The sequence below is a fragment of the Protopterus annectens genome, chromosome 6.part0 (genome assembly GCF_019279795.1).
Source record: "Protopterus annectens isolate FY-2018-M chromosome 6.part0, PAN1.0, whole genome shotgun sequence".
Taxonomy (NCBI): Eukaryota; Metazoa; Chordata; order Ceratodontiformes; family Protopteridae; genus Protopterus; species Protopterus annectens.
In genome coordinates, this window is record NC_056737.1 from 423,650,082 (window position 1) to 423,665,178 (window position 15,097).

General features: G+C 42.7%; 1 protein-coding gene across 5 annotated transcripts in view; it reads right to left on the bottom strand.

The window, feature by feature from the left end:
- Window positions 1–15,097, bottom strand: part of MTA1 (metastasis associated 1) — a 3,368,231-nt gene that overhangs the window by 1,535,516 nt on the left and 1,817,618 nt on the right. For all 5 annotated transcript variants that reach the window (XM_044074165.1, XM_044074166.1, XM_044074164.1 and 2 more), the window contains exon 10: window positions 10,555–10,629. In XM_044074165.1, the coding sequence (XP_043930100.1) occupies window positions 10,555–10,629 (75 nt within the window). The remainder of the gene's footprint in view (window positions 1–10,554; window positions 10,630–15,097) is intronic.

Genomic DNA, 15,097 nt, shown 5'->3' on the forward strand with positions numbered 1-15,097 from the left:
TGAAGATTCATAATCAGTGTCTTGCCTAGGCCTCTTAGCCGGGGTGGGTTGGTAACCCCTGATCAAGGTAATTAAGTCCTCAGCCATTTTGATCATCTGTTTTTTAGGCATAGGGGCCTCAGCACATGGCTCATGCGTCGGTTTTTGAGACTTAGAAGATGTTTTTGATCTTGTTTTTGAAGCTGGCATTGGTTTTATATAAAAATGTTGAGGCCTGAAAACACCCTCAGAAGCCAGTGCCTGCTCAGCGGCACCAGACGCATCCAAGGGAGAGACATCCGCGGGTTCAATACTCTGAGAATCTTGCGAGATACTGGACTCCGCATGGGTCTCGGTAGAGGCCTGCGACTCAAAAGTAGCGGGTATCAGGGGCTGCGATAGCACCCGAGTACCGACGAACCTGCGACTGGTTTAGGAGAAGCTTCATCAGTTTTGGACCTCGATGATCTGTCTCTGTCTTTTTTTTGTGTTGTTTGTGAACTCCGGTAGTCGGATTGCTAACCGATGACATTTCAGGGTAATTAAATCTGGATCCAAAATATTCTGAAGCAAAAATATACAGACGCTTAATACTGCGTTGGTTAAATCTAGCACAAAACCGACAGCAAGGCACGTTATGACCTGGGCCTAGGCAAGGAACACAGTACAAATGAAAATCCTTATGAGGTATTTGCTTCCAAGTAATGCAATTATTAACTTTTATTGACATCGGTAAGGAGCAAGAAAAACTGCTTCTGCTTCAGTCACCACGCGGCAAGAAAAACTGAATAAAATGGCGTTGGCTGCATGTTTTATACCCCTGACGTCATGGAAGAGGAGACAGCAACTGACACAGGACCCAAGACTTTGTTATTCATGCTGATTGAGGGCAACCTGCCAGCAGATTACCCAAATGTAATGACTGCAACAGTCAAACACAAATAACATCTCAATTATGGCAATAGAGCAAAAGGGTAATAAAAGAAAGCCATATGGAACAAAGGATCACTCGTTGTTAAAGTCAGAGTGGAGAACTGTAAAAAGGGGAAGAATCTAAGTATGGCATGGATAGTCTACAAAAAAAGCATCTGACAGTGTTCCACATTCATGGATAAAAGAGTGCTTAAAAATGTACAAGATGTACCCTATACTGATAAACTATATCAAAGTGATTATGAAACAGTGGCAAACCACTTTGCAGTTAAGCCATGATGATAAAGGACAAATTATTCCAGGGATAAAATCCAAAGGGGGATATATTTCAAGGTGACGCTCTGTCACCGCTGCTCTTTTGCCTTGCCCTTAACTCATTAAGTTGTCTGCTTAACTGATTAGGTCATGGCTATAATTTGGCTCTCAGAAAGCAACAAAGTGTAAAGAATCCTCATCTTCGCTGTGTCAATGATTTAAAACTGTATAGCTCATCAGATGAGGAAATGAAAGCACAACTGCAAGTACTCAAAACTTTTTCAGATATAAATTGTCATTTGGTCTTGATAAATGTGCAAAAGCAACTTTTAAAGCAGGAAAACTGCAGCACCAATAATTGGGACAAGAATGCGATATAAAAGAACTTGAGCAAGAGGGAGTGTATGGGAATTGAACGATCAACAATAAAACATGAACAAATGTGAATAAAACTCAGTAAGGAATATTTTAGAAGACTTAAATTAATCCTGACAACAGTGTTAACATCCGGGAACAGAGTTCAACATGTAAACCAATTTGCTCTTCCTGTCCTAACACAGTTTTGAAGTGATTGATGGCCCCAAAAGGTGTTGGATAGATTAGACAGGAAAAGAAGAAGAATGCATCATGCTCAATAAATGATTTATAAAAATCAGTGCATATCAAGATTATATATTCCCCATTCCAGATGAGGTATGGGCCTCCTTAAAATTGATTACATGTATAGATCTGTAATCATGGGACTGCATACATATCTGCTGAACTCAAGACCCAAACATAGTGGAAATTTTGAAACATGAGAAGAATAAATCTAAGATGACTTCGCTTCTTAGTCTAGCAGAAGCATATTGGTGTCATGTGGGAATGGAAATCAAATAAAAAGTAAATAAAAATCAGACAGCAACTGAAAGTGCCAAAAAAAAAAAAAAAACAAGAGAAAGAATGCAAGGTGAAGGATAACATGAGACTGACAAGGCAAGAAATGTGGAAAATGCATAAATATAGTTGCAAGTATAGAAAACTCCTGGAACAAACTCATGTTGATCAGGATCAAGCACAAGAATAGTTAAGGCGAGGCAAATTCAAGCCAAAACATGGACTGTTAATATTGGAGGCCCAAGACAGGGGACTACTTACACACTGGTTTACTAAGTCCATTGAACATGTGGGAGAAACAGACAAATGTAGGTTTTGTAAAACAGAACTAGAAACAGTTGCATACCTAGTTGCTGGGCTGTGACATACTAATGGCAGAAGGACTGTATACTGAAAAGCATAACAATGTGGCAAGACTGTTGCATTGGGGATTGTGCAAACTTTATAACATTGAAGTAGCTGAAAAACACTGAAATCATGAGCCACAAAGCATCACAGAAAATGATTAAGTCTACATCACATGGGATCACCCATTACCAACAGTTCAAAAGACAGATGCGAGAAAACCAGATATAGTGGTCCATGAAAAGAAGACAAAAGTTGCATTCATCACTAAAATCGCTGTTCCCAGTGACTACAGTGTCTTGCGTACAGACAGAAACAAAGTCATAAAATATCAAGATTTGCAGGCAGAAATGAGAGAAATGTGGAAGAAAGATACCCAGACAGTTCTAATTCTAGTAGGAGCAACATGTCCTATAAAAAAGAATCTACAATCGTATTTAGATAAGTTACTGATACATGTAACTCCGTACGAACTGCAGGAGGAGTCAATACTGAGCAGACTGCGGGTGCTGCAATGAGCACTTCTGGCTGACATCAAAGACTGAAACAATACTAATTTCATGAATTTTAATCATATCTTGACTTAGGAATGGGGTCCATTCCTGTCATGGTATTAGAAACCCAAAAGATTTGGAAAAATTAGAGAGAGAAAATCCAGAGCTGATGCCCTTCTCCACTTCAAATGAGGGGCGGTCCTAGTAGAAGAGGGGATCACCAGGGAGTGGTGGTGGGGGAAATGCACAGCTGACTGTCCAAAACTTCAATGCAATACAGGAATACATGTTGACAGCCCTGCCCCCCCCCGTCCACTCTCTCGACTAAATATAAAGGGGCAAGGTGATAACTTGTAGGAAATACTAATCTCATCCATAACCAGACAGGGGTAAGACGCTGGATTTGAATTTACGGTCTCACTCCAATATCTCAGGATTTCATCAGGCATCAGCAGCATGGTATGACTGTCTCCAGACTTGCATGACAGTATGGATGGAGGCTTATTCCATGGAAGAAACACACACACGGCAGCTGGACAGAATGACCCCCCCCCCATGACCCACTGAAGTACAGGCAGGAGAGCACGACTGTCACAAAAGTGTTTTAAAGAAGATGCTGTCACAGACGGTACTTTAGGATCTCCTGAACCTCAGAGCTTTGTCCAGCTCAGAAATGAAGACTTCCCCTACACATGTCCCCTCTGGGAAGCCATGATACCGTTAACCCGAGGGCTCAGATATCATGGGTAATGCACAAACACAACAGTTTATGCCATGTCAAAAACAGGCAACAAACCCAAAATCCTTGTTGGTGAAATTCTGTATCCATGACTCCAAGTCGCACCTAGAGCTGAAACAGAGCCAAGTTTCTTACATCTAGGACAAGAACAATTGTCAAGGACTCTGCTGATTACGTCTTCCACCAGCTGCAGCAGTCCAGAAAAGTCAGGGGGTCAAGGTGAAGAGACATCTTTCATGAATGCTTTTATTCTACCTGCACAGGACTCAAGGGGTCACTCCCTGTGATCAGGTAAGGCAGATGAGGGACACAGTCAAAGAGGAAGATGAAATGACAGAGCAAAACACTCAGGGGTGAGTCTATGCCCAGTTTCAAGTCCACCACTTAAATGGAAGAATGGAATGAATAAGAAACCTGTTGGGGAAATGATCCCCATCTTCCAAGTGAACTAAAAAGGATACAGACCTACAACTAGGAGGCAATATAACCTACAAACAATCTTCCAAGTAGATTCTCTAGGAAAACAGCAGCCCACACACATACAGCAGTAACTGGAACCTTCACTCTGGACCCACAAGAGCATTTACAATCATTCTCGAATTTGGAATTCTCCGAAACACACACACACATATATATATATATATATATATATATCTATATGTATATAAACAGCAAGCACACATTTTTTACTGACAATAGCAAAGATGAATCGTATCAATAGGGAAAAACGAAATAGGGGGTGCATGAGACAAACATGCTTACAGTCTATCTGTGACATAACATGCATTGTGACAGGTCTGTATCAGCCGTCAAATGACAGAAATTCCTGAAAAATTAAATACAGATTAGTGAAGACAAACACAAAAAGAGAATCCAAAGAGAGTGCTAGATATTAAATTGTGCTCTATTTCAGTCCATAAAAAAAACACTTTCACCTCAACATTGTACTGATGAGGAGGCACCAAACAGTACAGTTTTGTACCTACCATAAATGTAGATGTCCGATAGGAATGCATCTGCAGTCCTTACAAATGGGTTGTCCTGTCGTCAGGCAGCCCTTCGGTCGGCCGGATTCCAAAGTCTGGGTCTGGCTTCGGCTGGTGTCGCACTTCACCCAACGTCATCGCTGCAGTTTTTCGGGTATAAAGGCATCAGCCGATGCCATTTTCCTCAGTGTTTCTTGCCCCAGATGCCAAGTGCCCTCTTGGATGGCTAAATTTGGATAAATGCCAATGTTTCCAAATAGTAGAGAGCAAACACATAAAATAAGCATGTATGTACATATATACAAACAAATACACCATAATAGATCCCCTGCTAGCTGAAGGATGGCAAATACCCTAGGAGTACCACAGAGGGGAAGGTGGGTGGGTAATCCTGACTGCAGATGCATTCCTATCGGACATCTACATTTATGGTAGGTACAAAACTGTACTATGTCCTTCAAGGATGCATCTGCAGTCCTTACAAATGGGTAGAATACCATAGCTAAACTAGGGAGGAGGAAAAAAGGAGAGATTATGGTGTAGTTAGGATCCCTTGCAAAACAGCAGTGGCAAAACCTGCTCGGGATCTAGAGTATAAAGGTAAATTGTAATGCTTGGCAAATGTATGCACGGAGGTCCAAGTAGCAGCCTCTATAATGTCCTTGGTAGCCACTCCTCGTAAGAAAGCTGTGGTAGTGGCTGTAGCCCTTGTGGAGTGAGGCCTGATGTTCTCTGGAGTTTTCTTTCCATGGTAGGAGTAACAAAATCTAATGCAATTTCCTATCCATTTGGAGATTGTCTGTTTTGAAATTGGCTTTCCTTCCTTTCCTGTTGCATATGCTACCAGAAGCTGGTCAGTTTTTCTATTGGACTTGGTCCTGTCCAGGTAGTAGCGTAATTGTCTATGCACATCCAAGGTATGCAAGAGTCTTTCTCCCCTGTTCTGTGGGTTGGGGAAGAATGTAGGTAGGTGGATAGCCTGATTTAAAGACACTCTGGATACCACCTTAGGCATAAATGTAGGATTTGTTCTCATGGACACTCTATCTTGATGGAAGATCAGGAAGGGTTGCACTGCCATTAATGCCTGTAGCTCAGAGACCCTTCTTGCTGAAGTTATTGCCAGCAGGAAAGCAGTCTTCCAAGATAAGTATTGTAATTCTGCTGTTGCTGCTGGTTCGAAAGGGGGAAGAGTCAATTTTTCTAGCACAAAGTTCAAGTCCCATGCTGGCAATGGTGGTTTCCTGGGAGGTTTTACATTTTTAATTCCTCTCAGAAACTGTCTGAGCAGAGGATGAGAGAAGACAGGAGGATCCAAGCTGTATTCTGCTGAAATAGCTGATGCATGTATCTTGATGGAAGAATAGGACAGGCCTGTATGGAAGAGCTCTGCCAAGTACTCCAGGATGTTGGCTATGTTTACCAGTGCCACATCTTTTCCCTTTGCAGTACTCCAAATGAGATATCTTTTCCATTTTGCTGCATAATTCTTTCTTGTTGAAGGTCTCCAGGATTATGTCTTTAACCCTTTGGGATAAATTTGGGTTAATTGCTCTTATGTAATGTTCCAGGCAGTTAGCTGCAGAGTTTTCAGGTTTGGATGCAGGATGTTGTAGTTGTTCTGTGTTAACAGTAATGGGATCAGGGGTAGTGTCCATATTTGTTCCCGAGACATGCACCTCAGCAATGGGTACCAATGTTGTCTTGGCCAGTCTGGAGCTATCAGAATGATCCTTGGACGTTCCTCTTTGATCTTCAAAAGCACCTTGTGCATCAAAGGAAGTGGTGGGAATGCGTATGCTGTCAGGTTTTTCCAACTGAAAGATAGGGAGTCCACCTTCCAAGCAAGTGGGTGGTACGTCCTTGTACAGAATTTCTTTAGGTGGTGATTGAGTGGGGATGCAAATAAGTCTATTTGTGGTAATCCCCATTCTCTTGTGATGGCTTTGAAGATGTCCGGATGCAGCATCCATTCGTGGGCATCTGTGGTAGTTCTGCTTAATATGTCTGCTAGAATGTTTTCTTTTCCTGGTACAAAAATTGCTTGTAACTGAATGTTGTAGCTCAGAGCCACATCCCATAGGTCCAGTGCCAGCCGGCATAGAGGATATGAATGTGTGCCTCCATGTTTGTTGATGTACCACATAACTGTGGTGTTGTCTGTCCTTATCATCAACTGACCTTCTTGGAGAAATGGTCTGAATGACTGGATTGCCAATTTTACTGCCAGCATTTCCTTTAGATTTATGTGCAGGCGCAGCTGGTCTTGAGTCCATAAGCCTTGTATGCACTTGCCCAGCATGTGTGCCCCCAACCGAGGTCTGAGGCATCTGTCGTGATGGTTTGGCTTGGTTGACTGTTGCAGAAGGGCAATCCTGTGTTTGATTGACAGGCCTGAGCCCACCATAGGAACTCTTGCTTCAGGCATGGAATTATTGGAATTTTGGTTTCTAGGCTGTGCTTGTGTTGGGACCACAAATTCTTTAGGTACCACTGTAGCTTTCTCATATGCAGTCTGGCATGAGGGACCAGAATTATGCAGGATGCCATGAAGCCTAGGGCTTGTAGTACTTTTCTTGCAGTTAGATGGTTCTGCTTTGTTACTGCCAAGAAGTAGAGAGGTAGTTGCTCTTTCTTTTCTGCAGTTAGGAATGCCATTTGTTTTGATGTGTCCAGCTCTGCACCCAGAAAGGTTATTCTTTGGGATGGAATCAGCCTTGACTTTTTATATTGACTGTATATCCCAGGGCTTGCAGCAGGTAAATGACTCTTTGTAAGTCTTCTGTTAGCTTGCTTTTGTTGTCCGCTTGTATCAGGCAGTCGTCCAGGTAGGGATAAATTTGGATCCCCTGAAGTCTGCAATGAGCAATTACTGATGCCAGGCATTTCGTGAACACTCTGGGCGCAGTAGATAAGCCAAAGGGCAATGCTGAGAATTGATAATGCTCTGATCCTGCAAGAAATCTGAGGTATCTTCTGCAAATTGGTCGTATGGGGACGTGCAGGTATGCCTCCTTGAGATCTAGAGTTACCAGCCAAGACTCCTTGCCCAGCATGGGAAGAAGCTGCTGTAGGGTCAGCATTTTGAATTTTGGAACAATGAGGAATGTGTTTAAAGCGGACAGGTCTAGAATAGGCCTTCATTTGTTCTCTTTTCTTGGTACCAGGAAGAGTCTGGAGTAAAATCCCTTTCCTTGCTCCATAGATGGTACCTTTTCCACAGCTCTCATTCTTAATAGTTGAGATATTTGCTTTAGAGCTTCTGCCCTTTGAGTAGGTGGTAGGTTTGGCATTCCTCTCTTTCCTGGTAGAGTATGGAAATGGAACCTGTAACCTTGGTCTACAGTTTGCAAAATCCATTTTTCCCTTGTGATGCAATGCCAGTTCTTTGAAAATAAGGTTAGCTTTCCGCCTAAGGGTGCTTCCAGTTGTTCCCTGGTAGGCGGTGCCACAGCCAAGTCACTGTGATTGTGTTGTAGTGGTGGTGGCTGCGTCTGTGCCTCGCTGGTTGTTACCTTGCCACTGGCGTCCCCTGTAGGCACCCCTGGATTGGTTTCTGCCTCTAGAACGCCTATTCCTGCCTCTCTGTGTCTTAGAGGAGTCCGGAAAGGACCAATTTTTGGAGGGCCAGTTCCTGCTAAACCTTGGAGGTTGAACCTGTAAGAAATCTTTCACTGTTTGTAGAGATTTCGCCTTCTCTTCCATCTTTTTTAGTACCTACTGTGCAGGGGAACCAAATAAATTGGCCTTGTCCATGGGTGCATCCAAAAGCTTTGATTTGACATGGTCTGGTAATGCCTGTTCTTTCAACCATGCATGTCTCCTGATAACTGTGCCAGTCATGGCTGATCTAAAGGAAGCCTCCAGTGCATCATAGCCACATTTTAAAGAATGGTTACTAACCTGCTGTATGTTATGTACCATTTCCTGAACATACTTTTTATCTAAAGATTCTTCAGAGGACAGCTTTTTAGTTAACTGGTCAAGCATAAACTCTTGATATTGAATCATATGAAATTGGCAGTTCAAAGCCCTAGCTGACAAAGTAGCAGAGGTGTAAACTTTTTACCCCATCTCTAAGGACCTGGATTCCCTTTCAGAGGGGGGTTTTAGTAGAAGTAGCTGCTACAGCTTTAGGCCCCTGGGAGATAGTCTCTGGATCTGCAAAAGGAGCCTTGTATGAGTGTCCGGGACCCTGTAGAACCTATCGGGCTTAGCAGGGGCCGGAGGTAATGAATCAGGAGCAGTGCAAGCATCATTAAATGCATCATCTACAACAGAAAGAACTGGAGGTATAGCTAAAGGCCTATGTTGTGGCAAATGTAGAAAGGTTCTAAGCCTTTTTCTGGAGTCTGAGAAATCTTGGCCCTGCCACTGAAATTGTTCCCTCATAGCATGCAAGGTTTCCCCAAAGGAAAATTCCTCAGGTGGAGAGGCTGAAGGAATGGACTCTTCAGCATCAGAGTCTTCGTAAGGGGAATAAGGAGCCTCAGGAGGGTCTGTATGCTCTGAGCCATCAGAGGAATCATCTGTGGATACTGGCTCAGGGGGCTCTGCTCTAGGCCTCTTTTCTGGAGGTGGGTGAGAGGTCCTGTCTGGATGAGGCTGGGATCCACGAATTAAAGAAATGAGATCCTCAGCCAAAGAAAGCATATGGGAGCTGGTGCTGGGCCTGTGTGAGGGGGGTTTGGCAGGCACCGTTTTTGAAGCTTTGGCTGCTTTAGCCCTGGCAAAGGCCTTAATAGACATGGCTGCAGGAGGCCTAGCAGCTCCACATGCAGGGGTTGAAATATCCAGGGGAATAGTGTCTGATAATTCCTGAGAAACCGCAACAGAAGGTTGGATTTCAGAAGCCGATTCTACCAGGTTAGAGGAGGCCTCGGTAGAAGGCATGGTTTCGGCTGAAGAAATAACCGCTTGCTCGGTTTCGGCCGAAACCGAGACACTCGCGGTTTGCTTAATCGTGGTTTCGGCCGAAACCGCTGACCGCGAGTGTCGGTCATTTTCTTTGCGTTTTTTGGTAATTTGCGTTGTCGGAGGATCCGACGGCATAATATAGGCAAAATCAGAGCCGAAAATCTGTTCAGCAAACTCCGACCGACGTCTAAGCTTCCGTCGGTTAAAAGAAGCACAGGCTAGACAAGCTGCTACGTCGTGGTCTGGGCCTAAACAATGTATGCAGTAGGAGTGGAAATCTTTATGAGGTATTTGTTTCCCACAAGATAAACAGTTATTCACTTTCTCTGACATCGGCTGAGGCAAGAAAGAGTCCCCAACGGGGTACTTAGCTTTTAGAAGTCTTCGTAGTATTCGTAGTAGTAATCTCTGGATCTGACCGACCGGCACTTGCGAACAGCTTCTGCTTCGGGCGCCATGCGGCAAAAAAGACTGAGGAAAATGGCGTCGGCTGATGCCTTTATACCCGAAAAACTGCAGCGATGACGTCGGGTGAAGTGCGACACCAGCCGAAGCCAGACCCAGACTTTGGAATCCGGCCGACCGAAGGGCTGCCTGACGACAGGACAACCCATTTGTAAGGACTGCAGATGCATCCTTGAAGGACATCATTTTGTTAATCTACAGGATGACTCCAGTGGACAACAGGAAAATTGCATCTAACCGTGAAGCATTCAAGAGTACACATTCAAAGGTCAATTAAATAAACAGAAACCTCATTATGATACAGCCAGTGCTAATATGTACCCTTCTTCGTAACAATCAGCCCCACTGCACACCACCAACTAAAGTTTACTATGAATTCCTAGTACACATCTGACCACCCTTCAAAGTTACTGCAGGAAAAACTTTTGTCAAAATAAGACGTTTGGGTTGTAGACACACCCAAATGTCAGGTTTTGCTCTCAAGGTTCAGATACATATCACACTCTTCTCATCATAAAGGAAGAGGCTGATCCAAAAATACACAAGAACCAAATTAATGTCTTACCTGTTGAACGTATCTGTCCGTTGTTTTCCACATATAATAATATTCTATTATACTGGTTAGGGACTTCCAAGGGAGCTGTTAGAAAGAATAGAATTTAATTTCAACAAAGTACATACCATAAATCATTTCTGACTGTTCTAAAAAGACAATTTTTTTACAAATCTGAATGACTAAAGTACAATGCACAATTAATCACCAACATCTTAATTTGGTGTTGTGAAACTAAACAAAAAATGCATCTATAAAGCAAGGTAATCTAACTAGTTACTTTATTCTAAACATCAGAAGAGAACAAATTAGTTTTTGTACATTAAAATGAATGCAAAACAATATGCTTAATCCTCAAACAGCCTTCCAGTTTAGGTTACCAGTTACAATGTGTGTGCTAAAAATACAGATCACCATCAACTATCATTATGTATGTTTTTCAAATGCGAGATCCAGTGCATACATTTTCAGTGAAACAGACAGTAAAACCTGACTACAGAGAAAGAATGATTGGCTCATCAAGTCTGTCCATTTTTCTTTATGCTGGTTAAGCAACAGATCCTGTATAGCCAACAACATATTTTTAATCCCCTGCAAATCAAAGTACACCTGTGCAAATATACTCGCCAATCCATGCATACCTGAAGTAGGATCACGGATGCAGTACAGTTCCTTATCCATGAGAACTTGCCTAGGTATCTGTCCACCTAAGTATAACTTGCACAGTTTCGGGACACTCACCGTGCGGAACTAAACTCCACTCTTAGCTTACGGAATAAGCTGGAATACCACTTAAAAGGGATAACAGACCATCCGATGCTTTCAGTTCCCTTTGTGGCTAGAGATGGTTGTCATGAAGTCTACTTTGCCCCATGAGGCTGACTATCTGGTATCTGTCAAATTACTTTTAAAGCCCCCCGTGGAAAAAGAAGGTAAATCCCTCTTAGACATCAAAGCCACTGGAATGGTGTGCCCAAAGACGAAACTAAGGAAGCCTACAGAAGGGGCAGACTGCAAAATCAATAGTCAAATGATCTTGTAAGGTATTCTGAATGTTTTGCCCTGTGGTCTTGTATCTTCTCCAGGCAGAAAAAAAAAACTTCTTTTAAACAAGAGAAGATAGTGGCAACCTAAACTGCTTTAGTAATTGCATTCAAACATCTACTGCTATGGTGTGTTTTCTTCTAAACAACTGTACAGTGTTCATCACAGGAGTCTCTGCTACAATGAAATTCCTTATCCACTTGAAGAGTACTACAGCAATAGCTAGCCTTACAGGGAGAAAGAAATGTGGCCTGCAGGACAGTTATGTCAAATCTCATCCTGGTCCTTTCTTAAAAGCCAGCATACAAAGTGTGGAAAAGGTGCTCACTGTAGTTAGTCCCTTTGACTACCTAACAAATGCTCTCAGTTGAAACATTTTTAACAGCTGCAATGGATATTGTTATACTGTCAGAATGGAGCTAACTAGCCCCCATGGTCTTCTAATTGCATTTTTAACAAAATATTTTTCAATTGTTAACCACTTATATAGTGCTTGCTTTGACACAGGCCTGTCCTGCTCGCCTTCCATAAGGAAAACAAACAGGTGAGATTCCTACCTAGATTACTTGTCTAAAAATCCTTTCCCTTTTATTCTGCAGATAAGGGAATAAGACAACTGCAAAGGCTACTTAGGTGCCAGTTTAGATGCAATGTTTTCTGTTATTTATTTACCTGGGCATAGCCTATTCATTCCCTGCACACTGGGACTTCCCTAGTGTTAGAGCAACAGCAGAAGGGGGTCAACATCCTGGCAGCCATCAGGGTGTTGTGTGCTTCAACTGCATCCCAGTAAATGAAAGTGGTTATAACAGCCTAATCCCTCCCATGGATGGAGGGACATGACAGCCTCAGCACTGTAGAGAAAGTACAGTTGTGTAAGTAAACTTGCCATAACAGTATATGTCGATAGATCACTTTTGCAGTAGCCTAATCTAAATGGGTCCTTCCCCCATGACTGGACAGCTTGCAAAGCTAAAGGGTGCCTTCCATGCACTCACAATGTCAGGAGCTCGAGTAGTGTACCATATAAAGACAGCTGCAGTGCAAAAAGTGTCAGAGCATTTTTGCCTCTGTGGACAACAGGCCTGGTACAATGGTGGGAAACAAACCCAACAGTAAACTACGTACAAAAGAATAAAACATCCATGACCAGGCAACACAAAAGAAATATCAAGCAACAAAAGGGGGTGGAGGGACAGAGGCTACAACAGTGATCTTATTAGAACAACTACTGTTATGGTAAGCACCCTTATACAACTATACTGTGTACAGTGCACAGATAACTGTTGCAAAAACCTAAACTATATGGGTAGATTACAGTAGCTTAGAAAGCTAACAAATGCTACAGGCCAATGCACTGACTCCTGGAGCACCTGGAGAGTGGTCCTAACAAAGTCTGCTTTGGACCTGAAAAAAGAATCTAATTTGTAGTGCTTTGTAAAAGTAATCAGATGACCAAGATGCTGCTATAGAATACTCTGAGTCCACTCTTTTCCAGAAAGCCATTGTCTAACCCTGTCTAGAAGTGGCTTATTATGGTGTGTGTAAAAGAAATCAACTGAATGAGACAACCACCTGGAAATGGTCAGCTTTGATGCCATTTGTCCTTCACCTTAATCTCATAATAAACATCTTGAAGCCTTGGTATCCATTTGATATCAGGACCCACTACAGCAAGTCCTAAAACACAGAAGGAATGGACAAAAAAAAAGACTTACTTAAACCAAGTCCAGACAGCCATTTCCATGAATATTATCTTTTCTCCAAGGTATGGTGATCTCAGACTTGGCATACACAAGTTCAGCAGGTGTGGGGGGACTCCACCCCCCCCCCCATCAGGAGGGCAGGGTGGCTTGCCTCACTGCAAACTGACGTTTAAAGGAGAAGAGCGATCATGAGAGATTCACTCTTCTCCTGCATTTCATCTTTTCTTTTTTTTTTGCTTTGTCAGCAATTGACATTATGACTGCCAACATTTCAACAGGGAGCACTTTTGTCTAGGTAGCATCTAATCTGCCTGAAGACATCCAGTGTGTGAAGAATCTTTTCTCCCTTAATCTTGGGTTCAGAAAAAGGGATAGGGAGATCAATTATCTAGCTTAAAGTAAACTCTGAGACCACTTTAGGCATAAAAAGAAGGGTTATTTTTCAAAAAATCTTTGTGAAGAATGAGGTAAAGTTAATTCACCATAAGTGCTTGTAACTCAGACACTTTCCTAGCAGTTATCAGACCAATAAAAAAAAGCAGTCTTGCATGTTAAGAACCTCAATTCAGCATGATGACCTGGTTCAAATGGAGACAGAATGAACTTTTTAAGTACAAAGTTCAGATCCCAAGGAGGAGCCACCTGTTTTCTTACTGGACAGATGTACAATACTCCTTTTCAAATAACTGTTTAACTTGAGCATGGGTAGAAGTGTGTGTGTGTGTGTGTGTGGGGGGGGGGGGGGGGGGCATACAAATAGAAATGGCTGACAAATTCACCTTGTTGGAGGAATAAGATAAGGCCAGAGGACAATACCGTGGAAATAATCAAGCACTAGAGGCAGCTGGACCTGATGATGATTGTGATTCTTGGACTCACACCAACTACAAAATCTTTTCCACTTAAACACACAATTGCCCAATATCATTTTTTTATTATACATTTTTTTCTTACTTTAGCACCTGCTGCATGTTCTAAGAAAAAAAGGGTGCCTAAAACATATTAAAATTCTATCACCGAGCCAATTAGCTGAAATGTTTTCAGGTTGGAGTGCATCAAAAAACAACTGTCTTCTCTAAGGAAATCCAGTTTGTAAGGAAGCTTGTAACTGTCACTGGATAGCTTGAAAAGAAGGGAGAAAGTACAGTTGTGTACACTTACCATAAATGTAGATGTTCGTGTGTATTCACTGTTGCAGTCATCACATTTTGGTTATCCTGCCAGAGATGGTCCTCAGTCAAGAAGACTGGAGGCTGGCTAGGATATCCTGCAAGACTGCGGTGGCAAAGTCTGCTCTGGATTTGGAGGAGATAGGCAGGTGTTAATGCTTGGTGAAGGTAGGTATGAAAAGAAGTCCATGTTGCAGCCTCCAGGATGTCCCTGGTGGGGACCCCTCTGAGAAAAGCTGCAGAGGTGGAAGTTGCCTTGGTGGAATGTGTCCTGACCCCCTTTGGGAGCAGTTTCCTGTGCTGTTTGTAGCAGGAATGGATACAGTGCGCTATCCATTTGGGGATTGTTTGTTTGCCCTCTGCCCTTACTGCGAAGCTGTCTAGCAATTGGTCAGTTTTTCTAAAAGATTTAGTCCTCTCCAAATAGAATCTGAGCTGGCTGTGCACATCTAGAGAGTGCAGAATCCTTTCCCCCTTGTTTTGTAGGTTAGGGGAAAAGGTGGGTAAATTAATGGATTGGTTGACAGCCACACTTGACACCACTTTAGGCATGAAGGATGGGTTAGTCCTGAGGGAGACCTTGTCAGTATGGAAAATGATGAAGGGCTCTACAGCCATGAGTGCTTGTAGCGCTGA